Source organism: Mus musculus, chromosome 7 (assembly GCF_000001635.26).
Source record: "Mus musculus strain C57BL/6J chromosome 7, GRCm38.p6 C57BL/6J".
Classification (NCBI taxonomy): domain Eukaryota; kingdom Metazoa; phylum Chordata; class Mammalia; order Rodentia; family Muridae; genus Mus; species Mus musculus.
In genome coordinates, this window is record NC_000073.6 from 19,488,854 (window position 1) to 19,516,397 (window position 27,544).

Below are 27,544 nucleotides of genomic sequence, written 5' to 3' on the forward strand. Positions count from 1 at the left end.
TATTCCTTTGGGAAGAGTTTAAAGTGGCACACACCTGTAATCCCAGGATTTGGGAGATGGAGGCAAGACGATCAAGAGTTCAAGGCCAGCCTGTACTGCCAGCATCAAAAGGGATAGGTGGGGGGAGATTTTCCTAAGAGAAGTGTGGGAGGGTGGAGGGAGGAGGTTGAAACCCTCCCTTCTGCGCTGTCCTACCAGCCTCACTTCAACAAGCTGATGCGCAGGAAGTGGCTGAGCAGTTCAGAAGCTCTGGATGGCATCGTGGGCACACTCGGCGCCCAGGCCCTGGCCCTGCGCAGAATGCAGGATGAACCGTACCAGGTGATCAGATGGGAGGGGGACAGAGATGCTCAGAGAGCTATTGTCCTGGGGGAGACCCTACCAAGTGGGGAGTCGCTTTTCTGGAAGCACATAGGTGGCTCCTCATCTGGGGCCTGCAGAGGGAAGCATGGCCCTAGAAACCGGGGTGCAGGTTCAGGTTGGAGCCTCTGCAGGGAAGACTTTGGGAAAGCCTAGGTTGTGGCACACCTTAGGGAGAGTGGTGTGTGTGGGATCCGATTAAGGATCTGTTAGGATGAGGGGATCCGTAGAGAGTCTGACTTTAAAGGAGCCGGGCACTCCGTGAGGAACAGAGGGTTCCCACATGTATTAGGAGTGTTCCGCCTGTGTGGGCAGAGCTTGAAACAGGGGTCCTCCCGAAAGCCTACTGGTTGGGAGCGGTCTAGAGCGTGTCCGGGTCTCCCACCGTCCCCAGGTTCTGGTGGCTGAGCTGCACCGACGGGCGCTGGTGGAGTATGTGCGGCCACTGCTCCGCGGGCGCCTGCGCTGTCGCTCTGCGAGGACCCGCAGCCGTGTGGCGGGGAGGCTCCGCGAGGACGCGGCGCAGCTGCAGCGGTTGTTTCGGCGGCTGGTGAGTGCCAGGCTGGGCTGGGCTGGGCAAACCCGGGGGAAGGGAGACAGGTAAGAGCTGGAGGCGGGGCTGTCCGGAGTGGGGGTCAGTTTGGCTTCCAAAGCAGGACAGGGAAGCTGGGTTCGTGATGATGCACACCTGCCGCCACCCAGTACTAGGGATGCGGAGGCAGAAGGATTGGGAATTTCAAGACCAAGAAGACCGAAAAAAGGGCGGGGGCCTGGAGAGCCCTGGTTACTCTTGCAGAGAACACGGGTTCGATTCGCAGTCCCCACATGGCAGCTCAAAACCGTACTTAATTCATCCAACACTGTATTCTGGCTTCTTGGGCTCCAGGCATTCATTCACATGGCGCAGAGAGAACACCCATACGTTTAAAACAAGTCTTGTTTTGTTTTTGAGATGGTCTCCCTATGCACTCCTGACTGTCCTGGAATTTGCTACGTAGACTAAATTTGCCTCAAACTCACCTAACTCTGCCTCCTGAGTGCTGGGATTGAAGGTGTGCAACCACTTTGCCCAGCTAAAGTATTTCTTTTTAAAGAATTACGTATTTATTTTATATATATGAGTACACTATAGCTGTCTTCAGACACACCAGAAGAGGGCATCAGATTTCATTACAGATGGTTGTAAGCCACCATGTGGTTGCTGAGAATTGAACTCAGGACCTCTGGAAGAGCAGTCAGTGCTCTTAACCTCTGAGCCATCTCTCCAGCCCTAAAGTATTTTTAAAGGAAAAAAAAATATTCCAGCTATGGTAATCCTGTAATCACAGCACTGGGAGGGATGAGGCAGGAGGGTCATGATTTAGAGGCCAACCTGGTCTACACATATTGAGGTCCAGGCCATCAGAGCTATGCAGTGAGACCTTGTCTCAAAAACAAACAAACAAACAAACAATTTTCTGAATCCAAATATCACTAAATGCAAGAATTTGCAGTCCCAAATCTGTTGGTCCAGTTGTCATGGGCAGGCAGGGTGGCCCATGAACTCACGAGGTGCTCTAGGGATTCATAGCCTGTGTGTCCTTGGGAATTTATAGTTTCACTTACTGAAACATTTTCAAGATAATTTTTGTGGACTTACAGGCAGCCCTCTGAAAGAGCACACGGTGGCCCTCTGGACGTTTTAGCCATGCTTTCTGAATGATGACATTCCACCCCTTTTTGGTGGCAGAGCAGAAGACAGAACGGAGAGCCTCGCACACGCTGGCCCTCAGTCCCACCTGGAATAACTCTATCTTACACTCCCCTTCCCCATCAAGTGTCTGTGCTCTAGCTCTTGTTTCTTGACTATGTAGCCAGCTTCAAATGCCCCTGCCTCTGCCTCCCTAGTGTGGGTGTTTTTAAAGTTTGTTTGGTTTTGGGTTTTGAAGTTATGTCTCACACACCTGAGACTGGCCTTAAATTCCTTATGGTTGAAGATGGCTGAACTCCAGATCCTCCTGCCTCCACCTCACCCATGCTGGGATTATGGGTATTTGCTACCAAACCTGGATGGAATTGGTTAGATTTTTGTTGTTGTTGTTGTTTGTTTTGGAAGACCTGTGGCTCTGTAGACCAAGTTGGCCTCGAACTCACAGAGATCTGCCTGCCTCTGCCTCCCCAGTGCTGGGATTAAAGGCGTGCGCCACCACTGCCCAGACAACTAGCAGATTTTAGTTCCTGTTACCCAATCTAGGGTTATCTGTAAAAACTCGGGGGCAGATTATATAAGGGGTTCTCCATCATATAAGCAAAGCTTGTAGCTAATGCCTTGCCAGGCTGCCTTCTGAGCCCTCTTACCCATGGGGAAGACTAAAGAGCTAGGGAGGAGCAAGGCTCAGCATGGAAAGGGTATTGGGGAGAAGGGGCTTGCATTGGGTGACCCTGAAACCCTTGTTCCCACAGGAGTCCCAGGCTTATTGGCTTGACCAAGTGGTGCCACACTTGGCAGAGATCCTACAGTTGGAGGACACTCCGAGCATCCAGGTGGAGGTCGGGGTGCTGGTGCGGGACTACCCAGACATCAGGTGAGGTGCAGCAAGCCCCCGGGTCTCTTTGGCATCCGTCCCAGCGTTTCCTGGCCTGCGCCAAAGCAGGGTGGCGGCAGAGAGCAGAGCGTGTCTGACGGCTGTTTCCTGCTGGGACCAGGGCATTCTTAATACGATTTCCCTCCTTCTGCTGCCGCCGCCACCGCCACCAGGGCTCGCAAACAAACAAGCGGTCACAGGAAGCCCGGGGCAAGGGGGGCGCAGGCCGCCCGGCGGCAGGAAGGGCTGGCCCTGCAGGGAACCGCCGGGGACACGGGGGACACACACGGGCATGTGGGCGCACACTCAAGGGACAGTAGCAGGCACGTCCAAATCTAGGTGGGCCACTTCCTTTTGACCAGACCTTCCTTGTCTGCTGCCTACGGATGGTAATACCCTAATTGTGAGCTGGCTGTGGGAATTACACCTTCATTCTTATCTAGGACAGTTTAACAGTAAAAGCTGCAGTCCAGCCAGGGTGTGGTGGCACATGCCTTTAATCCCAGCACTCTGGAGGTAGGGGTGAGGTGGATTTCTGAGTTCCAGGACAGCCAGGGCTACATAGAGAGCAGAGAGAGAGAGAGAGAGAGAGAGAGAGAGAGAGAGAGAGAGAGAGAGAGAGGGCAAAAGTATGTTTTTTGATGGTTTTTTTGTTGTTTTTGTTTTGGTTGTTTTGTTTTTGTTTTGGTTGTTTTTGTTTTTAGAAATGCAAAATAACTTACCTGTATAATGCATGGTCTCACAGTTGTCAAGTGACAAGAGTCTGGGATTTGAATGCAGACCAGCAGATCTGATTTCAAATCCAGGACAGGACATTGTCACCTGTGAGTGACAGACAGTGGTCTAATGAAGTAGCAATGGGAGGAGTGGCTTCCTGGCACTGTGGTGGGCAGGGGCAGCTAGTCTCCACAGGAGCATGGTGGGAGGAGGGCTGAGTTTGAGATTTGAAGGCTTGGAGTCAAGGGAGAGGATTCTGTTCTGGAGGTATAAGCGATCTCAAGGATTCCCAGCATCCTCAGGGGATTTCTGAAGTTGAGTCAGAGTTCAGGCACAGCGAAATGGTCCAGTGAATGGGACCTTGCTAAACTCTTAGAATTAGCTGTGTTTATTTTATTTTATTTTATTTTATTTTTCCAAGAAAAGGTTTCTCTGTAGACAAGGCTGGGGTTTTTTCTTCTTCTTCTTCTTTTGTTGTTTGTTTGTTTTTAAAGATTTATTATTATTTATATAAGTACACTGTAGTTGTCTTCAGACACACCAGAAGAGTGCATCAGATCTCATTACAAATGGTGTGAGCCACCATGTGGTTGCTGGGAATTGAACTCAGGACCTTTGGAAGAGCAGTCAGTGTTCTTAACCACTGAGCCATCTCTCCAGCCCCCTTTTTTGTTTTCCAAGACAGGGTTTCTCTGTGTAGCCCTGGCTGTCCAATAACTCACTCTGTAGACCAGGCTGGCCTCAAACTTAGAAATCTTCTTGCCTCTGCCTCCCAAGTGCTGGGGTTAAAGGTGTGCGCCACCACTGCCCGACTGACCAGGCTGGTCTTGAACTTGCAGAGATTCACTTGCCTCTGCTTCCTGAGTGCTGGGATTAAAGGCGTGTGCCACCAAGCCTGACATCTTTATTCTTCTTATTTGGGGAGGGAGGAGCATGCACGACACAGTGCACACATGGGGGGGGGGCAGAGGACACTTTGCAAGAGGTCAGTTCTCTCCTCCAACCGTGTAGGTTTTGAGGATTGAACTTGGGCCTTCAGGCTTGGCAGCGAGTACCTGGTGAGGCAGGGGCCATCCTCCTACCTCAGGGCTGGGATCCCAGGTGTGATCTATCACACCAGCTGTGGAGCTTTGTTATGCATCAGGGATGTGGAGTTGAGATGGAAGGGCAGGGGAAACTTCTAGTAGCTGGGGCTTAGGATAAGGGTTTGTGGAGCAGAGGTGCTTTCGAGCACAAAGATGATTAGACGGTGAATTGTAGCGTGGACTCTTCAGAGGTGCCCCCGTTTGCAGACTGGGTTAGGAGTGGCATGAGTATCCTAGGGGCTGAAAGCTCAAGAATGATCTAGAATGATCTAAATGAAGAGACAGTGAGGTTTGGATGTCAGTGGTGGAGAAGCTTCCAAACCAGACCTGCAGAAAGAGGGGGTTAGGATTTAGTGGGGCGACACTCTTAGGCTGAGTGAGGCCATCGGGAGGAAAGGGATGAGGGAACTAAGGGTTAGCTGTGGCATCTGCCAAGTGTTAGCATACCTTCCGGATTTAGAAGTGGCAACTCGAGTGTGTAAATCTACCTACTCAGGAGACTGAGAGAATCAGAAGCTCAAGGAAAGCCTGGATAATTTAGTGAGACACTATCTGAAAATAAAACTTAAAAAAGGGGGCTAGAGGCCGGGCGTGGTGGCACACGCCTTTAATCCCAGCACTCGGGAGGCAGAGGCAGATGGATTTCTGAGTTTGTGGCCAGCCTGGTCTACAGAGTGAGTTCCAGGACAGCCAGGAGTACACAGAGAAACCCTGTCTCAAAAAAACAAAAACAAAGGTGGGGGGGATTAGAGATAAGATTCAGAGGTGGAACCCTGCTTAGAATCCCCCAGTGAGGGGCTGGGGTGTGGCTCCGTGGTAGAGCCCCTGCCTAGAATCCCCCAGTGAGGGGCTGGGGGCGTGGCTCAGTGGTAGACCCCTGCCTAGAATCCCCCAGTGAGGGGCTGGGGGCATGGCTCAGTGGTAGACCCTTGCCTAGAATCCCCCAGTGAGGGGCTGGGGGCGTGGCTCAGTGGTAGAGCCCCTGCCTAGAATCCCCCAGTGAGTGCCTGGGGGCGTGGCTCAGTGGTAGAGCCCCTGCCTAGAACCTCTTACATGTGAGATCCTTGCTTCAGTCTCCTTTACTGTAAATGTCCTATTAAAGGAGACTGCTGAGGTAAGTTAGAATGAAGATTGAAAGTTAAGTTAATGAGGATTAGAGACACTGAACAAAAAGTTTTTATTACTGAGCTTGGAGGTAAGAGTTCTGGACGATTCTACATGGAAAATTTGGAAATGTCTGCAAGAGATTGGGACAAGATGACACCAGGAAATGAGACAAAGAGTTCCAGAGTTCACGCAGGGTACACTGATGGGCTGGGTACCTGTCTGGGTCCCAGGATCCTCATGGACCTTTGTCTTCCCGTCCTCTCCCAACAGGCGGAAGCATGTGGCAGCCCTCCTTGACATCAGAGGTCTTCGAAACACAGCTGCCCGTCAGGAGATCCTGGCGGTGGCCCGGGACCTGGAACTATCTGAAAGTGGTGCCCTACCACCCTCTAGGGACCGTGCCTTCTTTGCCGACATCCCTGTGCCCCGCACATCTTTCTGTCTTGGCCTCCCTCTCCTCTTGGGACGCCTCCCAGTGTCCCGGCTGGCCAGGCCCAATCTGGCTTGTCTGCCCCTGCGGCCTCGTCCTCCATCACCAGTTAGAGCCCGAGCCGATCGCTGAGGCACCCGGTGCCCATGTTGCTGCTGATAGACCCTCCTCCCTTCCACGTGACTCCCTGCCTGAGACACCGACTTCTGGGATAGGAGGTTCCTTAGATAACCCACCCAGCCCGGAGCATCCCCTCCAGAAGGGAAACTGAGGCCAGAACGAGCAAAGAGTTCCCCCAAGGCTGCCAGGGTCATTCCCCGCACCCTCCTCCCTTGTATCCCAGCATGGCATGGCGGGGAGCCTTCTGGAAGGCTTTACAGAAATATCCTAGCCCCACCTCCTTTCCCCTCACCTCAAGGTCTGGCCCCAATCCAACGTATTAAGGAATGGTAGATACTTAGAATAAAGAGGTTTCTATTTAACACTAGGAAGGGCTGAGTCCCAAGTGCAGGGGCGGGAAAACAGGGCCCAGGGCCAAGCTCTCTTGCACACACCCAAGGCCACCAGGGCCGGGGTCCAACTCCTAGGGAAGCCACAAATGACCAGATACTCCTCAGTTGCCGTTGATACCGAGTCCTTGAGCTGCGGTTCTGAGGCCTGCACTTGTCTGTCCTGAGCCAGATAACGCTGTTTTATCCATCCCGGTGTCTGATGTTCTTCTAGGTCTGCTTGGCACAGCCCTCCCCACCCGTGCTTAGCGAGTGGGGGGAAAACCTTGGCGGGAGAGGAAGGAGCTGGGGGGTTGGGCTGGCAGCATCCAGGGCGCCCTCCTGGATTGATGCAGGAAAATCTCAGGGTGGGAAATTTTCCAGCCTCTCAAGCCGGAGCCCAGCCGGATCCAAATCCCCACAGAGTCCTTGAGGTCACCTCCCTGTTGACCTCTGCCCCTCCGGCCTCAGCTGGACAGCTCGTGATGGATGCTTCCTGGCCCGGGTTATGTTTTATTTTATTTTTTCCTTAAGAAGTCAGAAAGAGGAGGCAGCCAGGGGTCAGCACAGGGGCCGGGGTTGGAACCTCACGCAACGTCTTGACATTGGTAACAACATGGCGGCCCTAGGCTCTAGACTCTGAGCCTCCGGGCTGTGTGCTGCAGAGGGGAAGGTGTCAGTCTCTGTGCTCTGCTTCCTGCTGTCCCTGGGAAGTGGCTTAACTTCTCTTTGCCCAGAGGATGTCCCTCCTCCTTCCTTGACCTTCTGAAAGTGACACCTCTGTCATTGATGAGCAGGAGAGGGGAACTGACTGTGGGCACTTGCACAATTCCACATGTATTTAATCTCAGCGTGGCCATGCTCTGTCATTGTCTGACTTGCTATCCCTGTCATTCAAAAGTCAGCTTGATTGTCGGGCTTGGCGACAGCAGGGCTGTGATCCCAGCAGTCAGGGGCTGAGGCAAAATAACAGAAGTGTTAGACTAGACTGGACTACATCTCAAGACCCCACCCTACAAAGTGTGTGGGATCAGGCGGGGAACGGTGCCTGCCACCAAGCCTAGCAGACTGAGCCTGGTCCCAGGACCCACATGGTGGAATCCTAAATGTCTCCTGATCTACACACCCATGCTAAATAAAATGGAATAACAAATGCAATGTAGATTCCCACTGCTCTTTTTTTTTATAAGGTCTTACTATGTAGAGCAGGCTGGCCTTGAACTCAGAGATCCAGCTGCCTCCACCTATTGAGTGCTGGGACTGAAGACGTGCGCCACCATGTCTGGCTTCTGTGTCTTATATATTTACAGTCAGATCCCTGTCTCCCAGACCAAGCATATTTTTATTATTCAGTTGGAGTCTCAGGTAGCCTAGGCTGGGTTTGAACTCCCTATATCGATGAGGATGTACTTGACCTAGATCCTCTTACAAGTGCTTGAATGACTGGCGGGTGCCAACACACCTTGTGTATAGGCAAGGAAGTCCCCTCTCTCCTGAGCCAAGACCCCCCAGCTCTAGAAAATACTGATTTTTTTTTTTTTTGAGACAGTGTCTCTCTACGTAGCCCTGGCTGTTCTGGAACTCTCTGTTAACTAGACTGACCTCGAACACTCAGAGATCCACCCGCTTCTGCCTTCCAAGTGGGTATTAAGAGTGCACACCACCACCACCACACCCAGCTAGAGTGTGGTCTATGCTATGTAGCCTAAGCGAGTCTAACTCTCAACTCTCCTGCCTCAGGCTTCCAAGTGCTGAGATTATGGACACGAATCCCTCCCCCTTTTGAGACAGCTCTATATGTGGTCTTGGCCAGCCTGGAACTCTTCAACCACTGTCTGCTAAGCACAGCTTTGCATAGCACCCAGACCATTGCCGTCAAAGTTGAAACCACCTCACTGTCCAGTAGCTGACACACAGGTGAACAAAATGGGTGCACATATGTGCCAAGGAGTGCCATTTGTCAACAAAGTGAGATGACAAACCAGTGGTAAGCGTAGCAGCACATGTTTAGATATCCAACTTGGGGTGTTTCAGCAGGATTGTGAGTTGGGAGCCAACCTGATCTGCATAGTGAGTTCTAAGCTAGCCTGGGCTACGAAGCTAGACCCTTTCTCAAAACAGAAGGGAGACTTGTAAACGGGGTCAGAGTTCAGTCCCCAGCACCTACACTGGGCATCTCTGTTATTCCTCACACATGCAGACAAAATACTAATGTACATAAAGTAAAAATAAATAAACCATTGTTTTTAATTGTCTGGAAAGATGACTTGGCAGTTGTTGCTCTTCCAGAGGACCTGGGTTTGGTACCCAGCACCCAGGTGGTGGGTCAAAACTGCCAGTAATTCCAGTTCCAGAGACTGACACCACCTTCAAACCTCCTCAGACACCAGGCATGAATGGGGTGAACATGTGTACTTGCTGGCCAAACACATAAAATGAAACGAATAAATCTAACTTAAAATTTTGAAATGACTACCGGGCAGTGGTAGCACACACCTTTAATCCCAGCACTTGGGAGGCAGAGGCAGGCGATTTCTGAGTTCGAGGCCAGCCTAGTCTACAGAGTGAGTTCCAGGACAGCCAGGGCTACACAGAGAAACCCTGTTTCAAAAACAAAGAACCACAACAAAAACTGTTAAATAATAAGTAGATCATTAAAGAGCCTGGGAGAGAGATCAGTACCTGGTGCAATTCAGATTAGCCTTGGAAATATCACACCAAGAGAATTGAACTGAAAAAGCTGGACACAGAGTGGGTTTTGGCTCTGTGTACAGCTGTCAAACTAAATGGAAGAGGGAAGACATTGACCTCTCAGCCTTCCTCTCTCACTTTGGGTCACAATCATTCACTCTGTCAACAAACTGGAGCCAGGATCCAGACAGCTGAGGTCAGATGTACTGTTGTGCCAGAGGCTGAGAGGCTCCGGAGTTGAAGGCCAGCAGTCCAGGCTGTCGCTCCGTGACTACACCTTACCTCAGGTCTCCCCGGGAAGGGCTGAGGGAGTGACTCTGTGGTAGAGCACTTAGGTTAACAGGGTTGTTGGAGGGAATCACAGAACACCAACAGGCAAATGGGTCTGAAGTGGCCCTAAAGAGAGCATCATGTAAGTGTGTAAAGATTGGAGACCAGGGCCTGGCGAAGGCACTTGCTGACTCCACTTACAACCTGCATTTGGTCCTCAGGATTCACCAGGCAGGACATAACCTTTACCAGGTTTTGTACTTTCTATTGGAGCATCTAACAAGCCAAACTACTTCCATAGCCAGGCAGGGCAGGCATAACGCATCACCACAGCTGGGGTAGTTGGCCCTTGGCCTCCCCTTGCAAAAGAAAGGTAATGGGACCCTCTCCTGAGTGGCCAGCAGCCCCTCCCAGCCAGTTGTATGCAATTCTCTCCTAAGTGCATGTGGCCTCAGAGAAGGACATGGCTGGAAAGGGCTAGGGGCTGGGGCTCCATCTATACAGAGCTGCCATCAGTAAGCCCTCACTCCTGCTCTGGAAGCAAGCCGAATGATACTTCTGTCCTCCAGCTGAACTTTGGCAAAATGTGCCTTAGCTTGTCACTGGGACCTTGGTAGAAGGTAGACAGGGTTTACGATTCCCTCAAGGAAGGAATTTTAGAAACACTTCCACTGTGTGCTTGTTGTTAGCACTCTGTCTGGACTCCACCCCACAGTTACCTGGCAACAGCCAGATAGGCCTGACCCACTATAAAAGGGGTTGCTTGCTCCCTCCTCCCTCTCTTGTTCCCTCTTGCTCTTCTCCTCTTGCTCTCACTCTGTCCCCTCACCCCTTTCCCATTTCTTCCCCCTTAACCCCTCTCTCCACAGGGTCATGGCCGGATTTCTCTACTCTCTCCTTCTCTCTGCCTCTACTACTCTTAATTCCCCTCCCCATGCCTTGAATGAACTCTGTTCTATGCTATACCATTGTGTGGCTGGTCCCTCAGGGAGAAGGGATGCCTCAGCATGGGCCCGCAGAGGCGCCCCCTTCCCTCATACCTCACCACACCTCCATAGAACATATCCCCTCCTTTTCTCTCTTTATCTTTATTTATTTACTTTTTAAAAAATTTTTTTATTTTTTGGTTTTTCGAGACAGGGTTTCTCTGTATAGCCCTGGCTGTCCTGGAACTCACTTTGTAGACCAGGCTGGTCTCGAACTCAGAAATCCGCCTGCCTCTGCCTCCCGAGTGCTGGGATTAAAGGCGTGCGCCACCACACCCGGCTCTCTTTACCTTTTTATAAACACATCTCTTGCACTAAATAAACAAATAAACACTTTTCCCTCCAAAATTGGAAGTGGACTTCCTGGGACTTTTTTTTGTTTTGTTTTGTTTGTTTTTTGCTGTTGTTGGTTTGTTTTGTTTGTTTGTTTGTTTGTTTCTGTTGTTATATATGTGAATACACTGCCATTATCTAAAGACACACCACGGGGGCTGGCGAGATGGCTCAGTGGGTAAGAGCACTGACTGCTTCTTTCGAAGGTACAGAGTTCAAATCCCAGAAACCACATAGTGGCTCACAACCACTCGTAATGAGATCTGACTCCCTCTTCTGGCAAGTCTGAAGACAGCTATAGTGTACTTATGTATAATAATAAATCTTTAAAAAAAAAAAAAAAGACACACCAGAAGAGGGCATCAGATCCCATTACTGATGGTTGTGAGCCATCACGTGGTTGCTGGGACTTGAACTCAGGACCTCTGGAAGAGCAGTCAGTGCTCTTAACTGCTGAGTCATCTTTCCAGCCCCAGCCTTCCTGTTTTGATCTAGAGTATTCCCCAATTTCCTATATGAGGGGGTGGGGGTGGGTATGTCACTGTTTAAACGCACAGAACCCTAACGACACTCCCTGAGCCCTACAGCACACAGTTGGAAGGAGGGCTAGCCCACCTCTCAGCTCTGGGAGGTATGCTTGAATTGAGGACTTTGATGACCCATACCCAGCTGAGGCTGGCCTCGAACCTTTCAAGTGTGGGGATCATAAGCATGAACTTCAGTGCCTGGCTTTGGCTCTGTTTTGTGTTTCACTTACTTATTCATTCCCTATAGGCTGCGGTCAGAGATGATTTCCTGTGGCCAGGTCTCTTCATCACGTGGGTCCCAGGCATCAAACCCTCAGCATCAGGTCTGGCTGTGCCTTTACCCATCAATGCTGCCCCCACCAAGCCTGTCTCACCCCCTTCCCCCGCTGTAGGAGCCCCCCCATTGAGCTGTCTCAGCCCCCCTTCTCACCCCACAAAAGGTCTCCCAGCCCCATCTACCCTTCTCAACTCCCCCTCCCCCACTCAAGTCATCTCAAACCCTCCTCCAACCCCTCCACCACACCCTCCACCAAACCATCTCAACACCCCTTCCCCCTCAGCCCTCAGCAGTATCATACCTCCCACCCCACCAAGCTGTCTCTTCCCCCCCAAGCAAGCCCTCTCCCCCACTGAGCCATCTCACCCCGTGCCCCCCACTTCCTATTTTCTTTCTCATTTAGTTTTATATAATTTTTTTTAAAACTTCCTTTTTGACCTCTGGGCTGTTTACTTCCCAAATACTTGCGGTGTTTTGAAATATCCTCTTGGTTTTGATTTCCGCTCTGGTAAGAGAAAATACTTCATGATATTGCAATCTTATAGAGCGTATGTAGAGCCATGGCTTGCTTTTTTTTTTTCTGTCTCTCGGTCTTCCAAATTTGGCCTTTAAATATTTGTGTTACATTTTCTTTTTGTTTGTTTGTTTGCATGTGTGCATGCGTGCATGCACATGTAGAGCAAAGGTCAGAGAGCAAGAGTCGGTTCTCAGCTTCCGCCATGTGGGACCCGAGGACTCAACTCAGGCCCGAGTGCTGGCAGGCACCTTTACTTAGAGAACCATCTCGATAACCCAATTAAAGCAGGAGACAAAATAGGATATTCAGACATACCGAAGGTTCAGGAACATATCCGCAGCTACAGCCCGTGGAATGCCACAGGAAGGCCTAGGGCAGGAGGAAAAAGCTACCAGATGGGAATGGGGGAGCCCAAGACACGGCAACCCAGTGAAGAAACACAAACCATATTCAGTCTTCCAATTACTTAATCTCTTTTATACAAGATTGATTATTTACTGAGAAACTCACGCCTGTTACCCAGCACTCAGGTGCTGAGGCAGGGTCAAGAGGGAGATGTCCTTGAGGGAGGCCCCGAGTCAGAGAACAGAGACTGTGGCCTCCATGTCCTGAGGTTCCCCTGCTCTGTGTGAGTCACTGCTATGTCCCTGTGGGTCATCTCTGATCAGTCACAGATGGAGCACCTAGAAGGTCAGAACCAAGGCCCTAGGGGGTGAGTCATAGCGTGAGGACCTGAGTTTGACTCCTCCCAGGAACCCACATAAAGTCAGGCCCAGGGCATCCGCATCCCTGAGGAGTGAGGAATACTGTGGTGGTGAGACCTGAGAATCCCCAGAGACTTTTGGCTCAGCTAACCTGATGTCCGCAGCAGCAAACTAGAGACCCTGTCGAAAACAAGGTAGAAATCAAGAACCAACACCCAAGGTTGTCTTCTGCTCTCTATCCACGCACTGTGGCACAAGAAGAGTACATACACAATCACTCACACACACACACACACACACACACACACACACACACCACACACACACTATACACACTCACACACATAAACACACATATATGCACAAACACACACATACACACAAACACATACATATAGCAACACACAAGCACACACATACACACAGACACAGAGACAATAGCACATACAGAAACAGGATACATACATAGACACAAACACACACACACTAATCTTTTAAAAAAATAGACAGAGCCGGGCGTGGTGGTGCACGCCTTTAATCCCAGCACTCGGGAGGCAGAGGCAGGCAGATTTCTGAGTTCGAGGCCAGCCTGGTCTACAAAGTGAGTGCCAGGACAGCCAGGGCTATACAGAGAAACCCTGTCTCGAAAAACAAAACAAAAACAAAAACAAAAACAAAAAACAGACAGTTGTGTAGTTGTCTCCAGCTGCTGCTCTCAGTGCACTCAGTAAAATGATTTTAAAAGACAATGTATCCTCCTAGGGCTGGAGAGACGACTCAGCAATTAAGAGCACTGGCTGCTCTTCCAAAGGACACTGGTTTGAGTCCCACCATGACCATAGACGTTCACAACCTCTGTAACACCAGTCTCAGGGGATCTGATATCCTTTTCTGGTCTCCTCAGGCATCAGGCATGCATGTGGAACACACACACACTCACAAAACACCACACAGAGAACATTTTAAAAACTAAAATAAGGCTGGGTATGGTTGTGCCACCTCGAAACCTACCACTCAGGAGGAAAAGGCAGGTAGATCTCTAAGTTCCACGCTAGCCTGGTCTACATATTGAGTTCCAGGATAGCCAGGGCTACTCAGAGAAACCCTGTCTCAAAAACAAACAAACAAACAAACATAGGCCGGGCATGGTGTTGCATGCCTTTAATCCCAGCACTCGGGAGGCAGAGGCAGGTGGATTTCTGAGTTCGAGGCCAGCCTGGTCTACAGAGTGAGTTCCAGGACAGCCAGGGCTATACAGACAAATCCTGCATCAGAAAAAAAAAAAATATATATATATATATATATATATATATGCATGTAGATGGAGTATATACACATCGTTATGTTATGTATGCATGTGATATGTGATATATATATATATATGTGTGTGTGTGTGTGTGTGTGTGTGTGTGTATGATGTAATAAAAATAAAACAAACCAAGACTTGTGGTGGCACAGCACAGGTCTATAATTCCAGAAAACAGGCGTAAATGACAAGGATCTAAAGGTTCTCCCCAGGGAGTTCCTGGCCAGCCTGGGATACATGAGACCCTGCCCTCGCCCCCTCCAAAATATATTCCAATAAAAATTTAGATCATCCACAAGCTCCAGGTGGCAGTACTGTCTCCCACCCTGGGTAAGTAATTTTTGAAAAAATGGAACCAGAGACTCTGAAGGGTCAGAACTAGGCTCAAGGTAAACGGATTTTCCCACAGGCAACAACAGTGTGTCTTCTCTGGATTTCCAACAGAGGGCAGCAGAGAGCCAGGGAGCAGCTGGGAACTTTAATATCACCTGGTCCTGGCTTAATCACACCCTGGAATCTACAGACATGCCTAGGGTGCTTGCTGTGTTCACTGTGCAAGCGAGGCATGCTGGGTCACTGAAGCCACCCAAGGAAGATCAACTCAGAGACACTGTGCCCACGCAGGAGATTGGCATGGGGCTGCCACCTGCACAGATGGGGCTACCTCGGGGCCTCTGATAGAAGATCTCCAAGTACCAGAGGAAGTTGGCAAGCATTTTGAGCAGAAGGGATAGAAGTGGGAGGGTTTGGGCTCTCAACCCCACCCCTGTCCCCACCTAGTACTACCCCTAACCTGTAGCCCCAGCTACATTCCTGCACTGATAAGGGGTTCTGCCTGTGGCCTGGATCCACGCAGGTCCTCACCCTGTCCAGCCTCAACCTCTGTATGTGCGTGTGTGCATGTGGATGTCAGGGCTGGCTGCTGAGTGTCCTCTTCTGTTACCCTGCACTGCCTTGCTGTTTTGAGATGGGGGTCCCACTGAATTGGACACTTGCCTTTTCTGCTAGGCTGGTTGGCCAGCAAGCTCTCAGGATCTTCCTGTCTCTGTCACCCCCAATTTGGGTTCCAGGCATGCGCAGCTGTGCCTGCCTTTGTTCTTGGGGATTGGACCCCAGCTTCACCTGTGTCCAAAGCAAGAGCTCTTAGCCACTGAACCATTTTCTCAGGACCCTCACCTTTGTTCTTGACCAACCGAGTACCCTGGGTTTTGTCTATCTCCCAGAGGGATGGGTCACGCCCATAATCAATCCAGCACTAGGAATGCAGGAGGACTGTTGAGGCATTTATTGTCATGACGGAAAGTGGATGCAGGGAGGAATGTCTGGGAAGGAAAGCTTACTGGCTACATCCTCCAGGCCTTTAGGAACCTTGTTAAAAATGGAGATCTGTCTTGTGCCTACTTGACCACAGGTCACAGCCTTTACGAGTGGAGGGGCTTGGGCGTTCCCCTTACATGACTGATGGTCACAAATCTATGGGGGTGGGGCTGCTGCTAGTGACAGGCCTGGTGCCCTGGAGCAGGTAAACCTCCTTAGGTCCCTTCAGGCTCTCCTCGGCTTCTAGCCTTAGCTCAGCCGGGGACCATGGTACCTTTCAAGGTCCCATGCTTTATGGAGCAAGAGTGTGGGGTTAAGAGCAGGAGCAGCCCTACTGGAAGGTATGCATGCAGTAGGGATGGCTTGTGTGTGGCTGTGTACATGGAGCCCCCTCTCTGTCCTTTCTTGGTCTGTGTACATCTACCCAGTCCCTGACACAGGTGGAGTTAGGGCAGAGTTGTAAACAAGTGCTTGTGAAGAGTGGCTGGACCCTCAGGTGAGGTGGCACAGCCTCCTTATACCCCCTTCTTCTAGGGAACTCAAAGGTCAACAAGTCCTTTCTGTGGTGGCCTTGTGCCAGCGGCACAGCAGAGCTTCGGGAGAGGACAGCCTTGCACATCACCTGTCACATACAGGCCCTTACATGCACATACACAGCTCCTGACATCTGCAGACAGATCTGCACATCCAGGCACACCTGAGCCCACAATACAGTCACACCTGCATGCATGCAGACACACCTGTTTATACACAGGAAGCTCTACACACATGCAAGCACACGTGCTTACACACACACATGGACACACCTGAACATATAGGCACACCTGTATACAGCACACATACTGGGTAAACATACCTGCAAGCACACACATATGTGCACACAATTTTTTTCCTTTTTTAAAACTGAGACAGGATTTCTCTGGGTAGCCCTGGCTGTTCTGGAACTTGCTCTACAGACCAAGCTGGCCTCAAGCTCAGATCTGCCTGCCTCTGCCCAGCCAGTGCTGGGACTGAGGTGTGTGCCACCACTGCCTGACATGCACCAGTTACATGTTTTGTTTTTGAGGAGGGGAGGGGTTTGGTTGGATTTTTTTGAGGTTTTGTTTTGTTTTTTGAGCTGAGGACCAAACCCAGGGCCTTGCACTTGCTAGGCAAGAGCTGTAACCCTGAGCTAAATCCCCAATCTCCACGCCTAATTACCAATAAAAACCCTGACTCTAGTTGATGTAAAAACAAAATAGCATATCAGCTGATAGTTAGAATCAAGAGGGTAAATTTTTTAATAATTTATTTATTATATATAAGTACATTGTAGCTGTCTTCAGACACACCAGAAGAGGGCATCAGATCTCAATACAGATGGTTGTGAGCCACCATGTGGTTTCTGGGGTTTGAACTCAGGACCTCTACTTTCCAGCCCCACCCCACCCCCCACCCTGGGTAAATTTTTAAAGGGGACACAGGCATCTAAGAATGTTCTAGTTTGACCGGGCAGTGGTGGCACACGCCTTTAATCCCAGCACTTGGGAGGCAGAAGCAGGTGAATTTCTGAGTTTGAGGCCAGCCTGGTCTACAAAGTGAGTTCCAGGACAGCCAGGACTACACAGAGAAACCCTGTCTCAAAAAACAAAACAAAAACAAAACAAACAAACAAAGAATGTGCTTGTTTGTTTCTTTTGAAGCAGGGTGGTCCTAGGAATTGAACCCAGGGCCGCCCACACTAAGCGTACACGACACCACTGAGCTACAGTCTCACCCCACCACCCGAGCTCCCTTCCACATAAGGTCACTGAATCCTCATTAAGACAGAGACAAAAGGAGTGGCCAAAAAGACACCCAAAGAGCCAAACCCAAAGAGGCAAAAAGAACCTGTTATCCTCGAGGCCCATAGAGGTCAGAATCCAAGTCCTTTTAGCATCCAGAAAGAGACACAGTGAGTGGTAGATTTGTATTTGTGGTGTCATGTCTCTATAGCGATCAAAACACCAGGAGGCGCTGCCCCTGACACAAAGGCCTAAGAATTAGGGTTACTACCCAGGCCCTAGGTTGGTCTGCATTTGGCCACAGCGGTCGGTAAGAGGGATATGTGTAAGAGGAAGGTATCCTCGGGTCAGGAGTGATCATCATTTAGGGATGTAAACTAGAGAGACACCACTACCCCCCAAAGCCTAAATTCAGAAAGGCTCAACAAAAGAAAGCAAACCTCTGGCTTTGCCCAAGAGTAAAGCTGAATTTAGGAAACAGGACCAGAATGGATAGGGGCTAAGCTACTTGATAGCCACAGAACCTGGGTTGGGGAGCCCGGAATTGTGCTAAGAATATCAAAGAAGATGCGAGGATTCGGCTTCTGTCGGCATTGATCAAATGCTACCACGCATTGGAGGCCTCGGTGATCCAGGAACAAAAACAGAGTCAGATGCCACAGGTGGTACGAATGTTCACCAAGAGGCAGAGTCAGGTGGGGGGACACAGAGTGACAGCCTAGGCTCTAGGTCCCGGGTCCTGCTCGGGCTCCATACCAGGGACCCCTCGTATGTCCGGCAGCAAGCGACAGCCAGCCACGATATCCAGGCGCTCGGCGAGCGCGCAGAGGTCCCCGCGCGCCAGGCGCACGCTGTGGGCGGCTGCCAGCCCGGTGGCCTGAGCAGCCGCCAGCCTCCCCGCCAGGGCGGCCACATCGCGACCCGCACGGCGGTACACGCCGCTCACCGCAGCCGCTACGTCGTGGTCCAGGCGCGTCTGGCTCTCAGCCAACCGGAGCTGCAGCAGCGAGCGCGCAGGCGCCATGGCAGGGGTCTCCTCCGTGCCCCAAGTCTCCGCCGGATCGCGCTGCACCACGAGCGGGGGCAGGTCGACCGGCACAACCGTGGGCTCGGGCTCAGGCTCCGAGTCGGTCTCCGCCGCCTCCCCGGCCACACGCAGCCCCGTGGGACGGCCGCGCGTAGGGCCCGAGGGACCCAGGTATAGTTCCTCCTCGGACGAGGATGCAGACAGCTCCGAGTCGGTCTCCGCAGCTTCCCCAGGTACCACTGTCCCCGGCCTTCTCCGCCGACCCTGGGATGACTCCATGGCACGGAGCTGGAGAAGAGGAATTGAGCGGACGTGAGGTCCCGAGTCCCAGCCCCTTCACCGCCATCCCCAGCGAGTCCTGACTTGGGCCTCAGTTTCCTCGTGTACACATGGGTTGGAATTGTGCACCTCTGTATCATTTGTGTGCACACCGGGGACATCAAGGACCGTCCAGGCAAAGCCTTAGAACTAGGTCACACGAGATGGCTCAGCTGGGAAAAGGCACTTGCAATCAAACCTGACGCCAAGAGTTCGAACCCAGGGACCCACATGGTGGAAGAAGCGAACTGAGGCCCGTACAGTTGTCCTCTGAGCTCTACACGCGTGCTAGAGACGCACGCGTATATATACATTAACTAATATAAAATAATAATAATGACTTTAATTCCCAGCACCGGAGGAGAGGCAGGAAGATCTCTGTGAGTTCGAGATCAGCCTGATCCTCAATAGTGCCAGGCCATCCAACATTACATACATAGTGAGAACTTGTCTCAAAATAATACTGACAATAATAAAGTAAGTTTTAAAAGCTTTGTAACCAAGAGTTCCCAGAGTCCCACCAGCACAGGCCACACCCTCCACTGTCCTCCTGGCCAGCGAGCACTTGGCCGCAATAGGCACCAGGGCAAACAGAAAGGACAGCCGCCCGAGGGGACCCTTAACAAGAGCCACCGACACCAGAGTCCCGGAAGGAAGGCCATACCGGGTCTCCGAGGCTCCGAGCCCAAGGGGTCCGCTGCCTGGCGGAAGTGAGCCGGTCTCTCGCAGCGTCACGTGAGCCGAGTTATGGCCAATAGGAAAGCGGTTAGACAAGTCGCTTCCGTAGTGTGGGTTTATTTATTTATTTGCTTATGTATTTAGGAAAATTCCGTTTGACGCGTAAATTTATTTTTTTTAATCTTGGACCCTCACAGGAATCAGAGACTCAGCCAATTGGATGTCCGAAGACTCGGGAGCAGGGAGGGAAGCGAAGAAAGGGCGGAAGATGTTAACAGCGCGGCCAAGGAAGGGGCTCGGTGGACCCGCCTCCTGGCTTTCAAGAAGCAGGCGGAGCTAAATAGGATCACCAATCAGATCGGGCCTACCTCCCGAGCTGACCAATGGGAGCCGGAAGCGTTGGCCAGGCGTGAGGGTCGCGAGGCGGCGTATGGCGGACGCGGTGCTATTCGAGTTTCTGCACACCGAGATGGTGGCGGAGCTGTGGGCCCCGGACCCGGACCCAGGCTCGGGGGTGAGCGGCACGCCGTGGCCTCGGGGTGGAGAAGTGGGGTGTGATCGAGCCTTATGGCAGGTCATTGCTGAGGCGGAGCGAGATGACTTGGGTCAAGGCGCTCAGTTCTAGGCCTCGTCCTGGGGCGCCGTTGATAATTAGGGTAATTGGCTGTTATTGGGCTCAGATGAGGGCTCGCCTCACCACCCACTTAGTATGCAACTCAACATCTTTAATCTTCCTATCCTTCCGTTTCCTCCTTAGAAAATGCACCCTCAACCATACCCGGTCTCATCTGTCCCCTCTGCCTGTGTGCTGGATAAAGTGCGTGCTGATCGCGCTACACCCCAGCACACAGTGAGTTTTTTAGTATGGATTTGCCCCTGTAATGAGTAAAGACCCCACCCGGTAATGTGGAAGGTGGCGCTGGGATCACTGAAATATTGTAATCAATAATAGTTACCACCACTTATGTGTTCCTTTGTGCCTTCCTGTGTGTCATACTCCCATCCACCTCCCATTGTCTTCCTTCTCATCCTAGGGAGGTCATGAAGAAGCTGCTTTGTGCAGAGGCACATGCTCTGGGAAGGAGGGAGCCTGCTTCCTCTCTGCTCTGTGTCACCTTGACTCTAATAAAGAGATTAAAATAGCTTTCTGTGAGCCTGCACAGATATGAGCTTGCCCAGGGCTCTCCTCGTAGCTCCTAACTGCTGCCACCGACTGTGTCCGTACTGGGGGCCCTACAGCTGAGGTAATAGAGTTAGTGGGAGTGTGGCCCGATCATCAGGTCTCAGGAGCCTCCCTGATTTTTTGGGAGGGTGGGGGTGGGGGGGTTCGAAACAGGGTTTCTCTGTGTAGCCCTGGCTGTCCTGGAACTCACTCTGTAGACCAGGCTAGCCTCAACTCAGAAATTCACCTGCCTCTGCCTCCCAAGTGCTGGGATTAAAGGCGTGTGCCACCACGCCCGGCTGCCTCCCTGATTTTATAGGCTACATGGCAGTTTGAACTTCCATGACTGTGTGGGAGTTCAAGACCTGCTGCAGAGACTGCTCTGCTCTCTCTTTTCTTCCCTGAGTATCCCTACGCCAACCCGACTCTTGAAGCAGGTTTTCACTGTATGACCCAAGCTGGCTTCTGGTGATCCTCCTGCCTCTGCCTGAAAAGTACTAGGATTATGGGCCCTCCCGTGTCTGGTTTGCACATTGCGCCTCCAGTGTGGTACAGTCAGCCTCTGCATCCCAGAGTGCTGCATCAGTGGTGGCGCACGCCTTTAATCCCAGCACTTGGGAGGCAGAGGCAGGCGGATTTTTGAGTTTGAGGCCAGCCTAGTCTATAGAGTGAATTCCAGGACAGCCAGGGCTATACAGAGAAACCGTGTCTTAAAAAAAAAAAAAAAAAAAAACAACAAAGGATATCTCATCTCACTTATATACTGTTCCACTCTCACACATGCGATCCTGCTGCCTGCACTTCCCAAGGGCTGGAATTGGATGCAGAGATGTCGTTTTAGTTAATTTAGTTAATTAATACGTCTCTAGTGATTATTTACAAACTTTAAAATTTTTTTCTAAACAGTATGGTATAACTATATAGTAATTACATTGTATTAGCATTATAATCATCTAGAAAGGATTTATAGTCTATAAGAAAGCTAGGGTTTGGCTCAGCAGTGCAGCTCCTGCCTAGAATCCCCCAGTGAGGGGCTGGGGTTGTAGTTCAGTGGTAGAGCCCCTGCCTAGAATCCTTCAGTGAGGAGTTGTGGGTGTGGCTCAGCAAAATAGCACCTGCTTAGAATGGCACAGGGATGAGCTAGGTTTTATCCTTAACACAACAAAATAAAGCAAGATCTGTGGGAGAATGTGTGTGGGCTATTATGTAAACACTTCATTTCATAAAAGGACTTTTGCAATTTTACCTGTAGAGGTCAAGTGCTCAGGTCTTTAGAACAACACCTGAGGCAAATGACTTGTCTTGGATTTTCAGGACTGGGGTTTTGGAATCTTCACAGGCCCCGGGGAGAATCAAAAAAATATACTCAGCCCCTCGCCTCCAGAATTCGTCCCTGGGTAGAGGCCTGCCTGACCCAACTGATCGTTGCTTTTTTTTTTTTTTTTTCTTTTCGAGACAGGGCTTCTCTTGTGTAGCCCTGGCTGTCCTGGAACTCACTCTGTAGACCAGGCTGGCCTAGAACTCAGAAATCCGCCTGCCTCTGCCTCCTGAGTGCTAGGATTAAAGGCGTGCGCCAACACTGCCTGGCCCTGATCTTTGCTTTTTATTGTATGTCACATGTCCCAGCACAGATCACATTTCTCCCAGCATGCTCTCTTTATATATTGCCTGGTTTTCCCACCCATGATCACGTGATCATGATCCTACCGGTCAGCCCTAGAAACAGAGTGACTGGCCACTCTGCTCTTAGGGGTCAGTAGGGTCCCTGCTTTGTCTCCTCCAGGAATATAAGAGACTCAAAATATCCAAGAACCTTTGGAGGCTCTGCTGTCCCCATGTCAGTAAGATGTCTGGGGTAGGGGCTTCTTCCTCTGCCCACCGTCCCTGCCTTCCCCCCCCCTGCATTCTATTGTCCTCTCACCCCTGACCCTGCCACTCCAGTCCTTTCAGGTCAGCAGATACTTAATTGATCCTTGCCCAGGGACAGGCAGAGGGAGGCCAGCACTGACCTCAGCTGTGTCTCTGTCACCATCACTGTGAGGAGGTAGTGCCCGTGTGGGAAAGTGAGGCCGCTGTATCCAGGTCACAGTCCAGGATGTCCACCCCAGGGAGTGTTGAGTCTGTGGAAGGAGACTTGAGCTTCTGACGACCCTTCAGGCCCCTCTGCTCTCTTGGCTGGCACCTTCTGTGTCTCTGTCACTGTTGTGTTAAATATTTAATATTAATTGGGGGTTCCAGATAGAAGACACTTTTATATTTATAATAAGCCTTAGTCAGCACAAGAGCTGGGCAGACATCTACCCTCTTGCAGTAGAACTTCTGGGGAACATTGAAACAGCTTGAGCCACGGAGAGTTGGACTTTCCTTGTTTGTCACAGTAGGGAACATGGACACAGGCGATAGAGCTTTGTGATAGAGCTGGTGTGAACTCTGAGGGAAGCAGTGGCCCCCAGGTACCCCAGGCTCGCCCAACGCCAGGCAATTCTAGGTTCTAGATCCTTGGAACACAGCCACCTCCTTAATGGGGTTCTTTCTCCAGCTAATGGTGTCACGTTGGCCAGGGGTTGTCACCTGCTCTGATGGACACAGATGCTGTACAGAGTATCACAATAAGACAAAGTGATTTATGGCTTGACTTCCCCTGAGGATCCCAAGGGACAGGGCTGCCTTCCTTTTGCACACAAAGAAACTAAGACACGGGGCTGGTGAGATGGCTCAGTGGGTAAGAGCACCCGACTGCTCTTCCGAAGGTCCAGAGTTCAAATCCCAGCAACCACATGGTGGCTCACAACCATCTGTAACAAGATCTGACGCCCTCTTCTGGAGTGTCTGAAGACAGCTACAGTGTACTTACATATAATAAATAAATAAATCTTTAAAAAAAAAAGAAAAAAAAAAAAAAAAAAAGAAACTAAGACACAGACATTTAGTCCCACCCCATCTTGCTGATGGACTCGCTACATGTGGGAAGTATCAGGGTGTATCTCAACCCAAGCACTCAGAACACTAGATAACACCAGCACAAAGCGACTGATTCAACAGGGGTTTCCCAGGTGCTGCCCTGTAAGTCATGTGGGGGGTGGGGGTGTGCCCGCGTGCGTGCACTTGCATCCTTGTCTGTCTTCTTCACATGATCTACCATCAAAGCCAGCCCCTTCCTCCTCCACAGCCCCCCTCACCATCTTCCTAGGGGAAGCCTCGTCTCTGCCTGTTTGGGAGAGGCCTGGCTCCTCAGTGATGTGAGGACTTTGATTACATTCATTTATTTTGTAGGGAATGGGCCACAGCATGAATGTGAAGGTCAGGGGCAGCTTGTTGTCAATGAGGCAGGGTTTCTCTGTGTAGCCCTGGCTGTCCTGGAACTCACTCTGTAGACCAGGCTGGTCTCAAACTCAGAACCATCTGCTCTGCGTCCTGGGTGCTGGAATTAAAGGCGTGCGCCACCACACGTGGCCAGAGGACTACTTCTGATGGTCACTTCTCTCCTACCGTGTGAGACCCCAGAATGCAACTTGGGTCTTCAGGCTTGGGAGCTAACATCTTTACCACTGAGCCATTTTGCCGGCTTGCTTTGACTTTTTTTTTTTTTAATTTTATTTTTTTCAAGACAGAGTTTCTGTATTTTGAAGTTCTAGCTGTCCTGGAACTCACTATGTAGACCAAGCTGGCCTTAGTAGTCCATCCATCCCAGAGTGCTGGGAGGTCTCAGTTTGTCGTCCCCGCTGGCTTCCAGTTTGTGATTTATCTGCCTCAGCCCCCTAAGCACAGCACTCAAGGGCCTGCACCACTTTGTGGCTTACACCTTGATTTGAAATGTAGATGCCTTTCACCCAGCCCCCCCCCCCTGAGCTGGCATTTCCTTTGAACTTGGTGTGCCGATGCTGGACTGAATGCAAGGTCTCGGGTGTACTACTAGGTGAATCCCTTACTATTGAACCCCTTTCTGCCATTGTGTGAGACAGAGCCCAGCCTGGCTTCCGCTCACTCTGGTTGACCACATGCCCCGGGTCCTCCCACCTCCGACTCCCTGATGTTGGGATTATAGGGATAGCCTAGAGTCTTGTGATTTTTTTTTTTTTTTTTAAAGATACGTTTTGGCCTTGTTGCCCATGCTGGCCACAAATACTCTCTGTAGTTAGGCACCCATGATCTTCCTTCCGCAGCCTCCCAGAGAGTGGCAATGGCAGGTGACAGGTCTGCCTGCAGTGGCACTAGGCAGCTTCTTTTTTTTTTTTTTTTTTTAATTTTTTCGAAACAGGGCATTTTGTAGACCAGGCTGGCCTCAAACTCAGAAATCAGCCTGCCTCTGCCTCCCAAGTGCTGGGATTAAAGGTGTGTGCCACCACTGCCCGGCACTAGACAGCTTCTTAACCCTTCTGAAGTCCAGCTGGCCTTAGTTGTCGATCCACCCCCCTCACTCCTCCCCACCCCACCCCCACTGTCCAATCCTCTACCCCCTGCCACTGCCTCCAGGCTGAAGGCAAAGGGCATTCCTAGGTGAACTTGGCAGCTGGACCCCAATCTCACAGGGACAGCATGGGGTTGGGACAGGCAAAAGGGACTGGGCTGAGGGACTCAGCCTTCAACCTGGGCAGGAGAGCAGCACTGCCTCCAGGGATCTGATAGAAGGATCTGGAAGCTGAGCTTTCCTGGCCCAGAGAACCGAGCATGGGGAAGAGGCCTGTGTGGCCTCCTGAGCCTCCCTTTCTTGGCCTTCCAGGGAAAGAGGAGGAGCCTGTCCGTCCTGGAGGGCCTGGGCTTCCGCGTGGGCCAGGCTCTGGGTGAGAGGTGAGAGCCAGCCCCACCTGCCTTCCTCTGCTGCTTGGGAGAGTGGGCAGACCTGACGTTGGGGTTCCTGCTGACAAGACCAAGGGTGGGGAAGATTTCACGGGCCCACGCATGTACCGTGTGGGCCAGGCTTTGTTCCGCATCCTCATGCAGGCTGCCCCTGGAGACACCGGCCTTTAGGGAGGAGTTAGATGCCCTCAAGTTCCTGTGCAGAGATCTGTGGGCCGCCATGTTCCAGAAGCACATGGACGGACTCCGCACCAACCACCAGGTGGGTGTGCGAGCCCAGCTCCGGCACCTGGCTTCCAGCTTAGGGGCACTGGAACCTCCACAAGGGCCCACTGGGGACGTAGGAGGCAAGAACCCTAGACTGACATTAGCACCTACCCTTCTCCTTGGAGCCCCTAAGGGAGGACAGGACTGCAGTGGGTGGCAGGGCTGTTTCTTCAACTTCAGCCTGCCCCTCAGGAGTGACCCCTGCACAGTCAGCTAGTGGGCTCGACCAGGCAAGTCCCAGTAGTCCCCACTGAATACCCACACTGTGCTCATTCCCGCCACCACATCAAGAGCCAGAGATTGGGCCTCTCCCAGCACCTTACCAGGCAGGGACGGCTTCCTAATGCCACATGGCCCACATGCCAATGACAGGGTGTTCCACATGCGCCCAAAGGATTGAATGCTGGGTTTGTGGGTATACTGGGGTCCTTCCCTGCCCTCTGGCTCTTTTTTTGTTGCCAGGGGACCTATGTGCTGCAGGACAACAGCTTCCCCCTCCTTGTCACCATGGGCTCGGGGCCACAGTATCTAGAGGAAGCCCCCAAGGTATTGGGTGAGGGACGGGACATGCCCATCTACCCACCCCTGCTAGGCCGCTCGTGGGGCTGGGGCCTGGCTTCCCTCTTCTCACAGTGTTCTGTCCCCCACCCCCACCCCAGTTCCTGGCCTTCACCTGCGGCCTTCTGTGCGGCGCCCTCCATACACTGGGCTTCCAGAGCCTGGTCACCGCCTCCGTGGCATCCCTGCCCGCCTGTAAGTTACTGGGGGGGGGGGTTGTTTCCCTTAAATGTGGTGTAGGCTTTGGGGCTTCCGCATCCTTGGCCCCTCATCAGTGCTGGGAAGGGGAGCAAGATTACCAAGCTGTATGTGACATGAAATTTGAGGCCCAGAGACAGGTAACATGAATGGAATCATATGCCCAGCCTGCATCCCTGAGGTACCTCTAAGAGAAGAAGTGGGCATAAGACCCAGTGGGACATCTCATACCCTGGCCAGGTTCCTGATGGCTTGGAACGGTGGACTTGGCACCCGTCTGCTATTATCTTGACCCCATAGGGCACTGCTGGGCTTAGATGATGACTCCTGCCACTGTGAGGAGCTGGACTCAATGGGCAAGACATGTCAGGAGCTTGGGCTAGCCCTCCTGCCTCTGGGCTCCCCTGTGGTCTGGAATGTGGGCCACTTGGGTGGGGCGGTACCCCTGCGACCCACTCCCAGCCGGGGCCACTTGGGCTGTTGGTGCAGAGTGGGGTGCAGAGAGAGCCCTCTCACGGGTTTCTGTCTTGGCTCTTCTGTTCCAGGTAAGTTCCAGGTGGTGATCCAGAAGTCCTGAGGACCCCAGACCCCAGGCTTGCCCTTCCCTAAGCTTAGCCTCGGAATGTGGCACCTGACCCTGCCTCACTGCTCACCTTTGCAGGTCGCCTTGAAGCTGGAGCTCACAGGCTCTGGGGAGGTCACATGTGCTTCAGACAAGGGAATGAAAGGGCCGGGAGGGTCCCGGGAGGTGGGACCATCCCCTGAGTTCCAAGTCAGCATGGAGGGACATTAGGGCATCACCCAGATGACAGATGTTCAGTAAAGGTTCTTTATGTGCAAACAGACCTGTGCAGTGCTTATCACACGTTACTCCGTACCCACACCCACCCTGTGAGCTCTGGGCACACCTGGCCCAGCTCATGAGCTCTGCCAGCCAACAAGTCTGGGGCTGCCCCCAGCCCAGCAGGTGACACCCTGCCACCTTGTTCTGATTGTATTTGTAGCATCTGGGCTGCCCTTGGGCTTAAGCCTGGATTCTGCTGCCCATTGCTGCATGGGTAAGCACCCAGGCCCAGGGAATTCAGACCGAGGTGGCT

General features: G+C 51.7%; 3 protein-coding genes across 10 annotated transcripts in view; 2 read left to right on the forward strand and 1 right to left on the reverse strand.

The window, feature by feature from the left end:
* The window catches only part of Exoc3l2 (exocyst complex component 3-like 2), a 33,476-nt gene extending 25,567 nt beyond the window's left edge, over positions 1–7,909 (forward strand). Inside the window, exons 9-12 of the mRNA NM_001370800.1 lie at positions 199–321; positions 755–910; positions 2,803–2,924; positions 6,104–7,909. Of these exons, the coding sequence (NP_001357729.1) occupies positions 199–321; positions 755–910; positions 2,803–2,924; positions 6,104–6,395 (693 nt within the window). The 3' untranslated portion in view covers positions 6,396–7,909. The remainder of the gene's footprint in view (positions 1–198; positions 322–754; positions 911–2,802; positions 2,925–6,103) is intronic.
* Positions 7,910–16,929: 9,020 nt separating this feature from the next.
* Positions 16,930–19,527, reverse strand: Bloc1s3 (biogenesis of lysosomal organelles complex-1, subunit 3). 3 transcript variants are annotated; one of them, XM_006539831.4, is made up of 2 exons: positions 19,460–19,527; positions 16,930–18,757 (listed from the first exon to the last, which is right to left on the reverse strand). In XM_006539831.4, the coding sequence occupies exon 2, from the start codon at positions 18,746–18,748 to the stop codon at positions 18,161–18,163; it is 588 nt and encodes a 195-aa protein (XP_006539894.1). In that variant the 5' UTR covers positions 18,749–18,757; positions 19,460–19,527; the 3' UTR covers positions 16,930–18,160. The 3 variants fall into 3 exon arrangements, with proteins under 3 accessions (XP_006539894.1, XP_006539895.1, NP_808360.2); XM_006539832.4 differs by lacking the exon at positions 19,460–19,527 and adding an exon at positions 19,309–19,444; NM_177692.4 differs by having other exon boundaries at positions 16,951–18,757; positions 19,452–19,517.
* Positions 19,528–19,811: 284 nt separating this feature from the next.
* Positions 19,812–27,292, forward strand: Trappc6a (trafficking protein particle complex 6A). Of its 6 annotated transcripts, none has more exons than NM_025960.4 (6): positions 19,817–19,979; positions 25,348–25,415; positions 25,569–25,686; positions 26,154–26,237; positions 26,351–26,444; positions 26,993–27,292. In NM_025960.4, the coding sequence occupies exons 1-6, from the start codon at positions 19,896–19,898 to the stop codon at positions 27,022–27,024; spliced, it is 480 nt and encodes a 159-aa protein (NP_080236.2). In that variant the 5' UTR covers positions 19,817–19,895; the 3' UTR covers positions 27,025–27,292. The 6 variants fall into 6 exon arrangements, 3 of the variants coding, with proteins under 3 accessions (XP_030098779.1, NP_080236.2, NP_001318110.1); NM_001331181.1 differs by having other exon boundaries at positions 27,109–27,292; XM_030242919.1 differs by lacking the exon at positions 26,154–26,237 and having other exon boundaries at positions 19,812–19,979.
* Positions 27,293–27,544: the final 252 nt, after the last annotated feature.

Excerpts from the sequence above, each read along its gene's own strand:
- Bloc1s3 (XM_006539831.4), bottom strand. The coding sequence starts at position 18,748 with ATGGAGTCATCCCAGGGTCGGCGGAGAAGGCCGGGGACAGTGGTACCT.
- Trappc6a (NM_001331181.1), top strand. The coding sequence starts at position 19,896 with ATGGCGGACGCGGTGCTATTCGAGTTTCTGCACACCGAGATGGTGGCG. Across the intron at positions 19,980-25,347 it reads ACCCGGACCCAGGCTCGGGG|GGAAAGAGGAGGAGCCTGTC; the intron begins GTGAGCGGCACG and ends TTGGCCTTCCAG. Across the intron at positions 25,416-25,568 it reads GGCCAGGCTCTGGGTGAGAG|GCTGCCCCTGGAGACACCGG; the intron begins GTGAGAGCCAGC and ends ATCCTCATGCAG.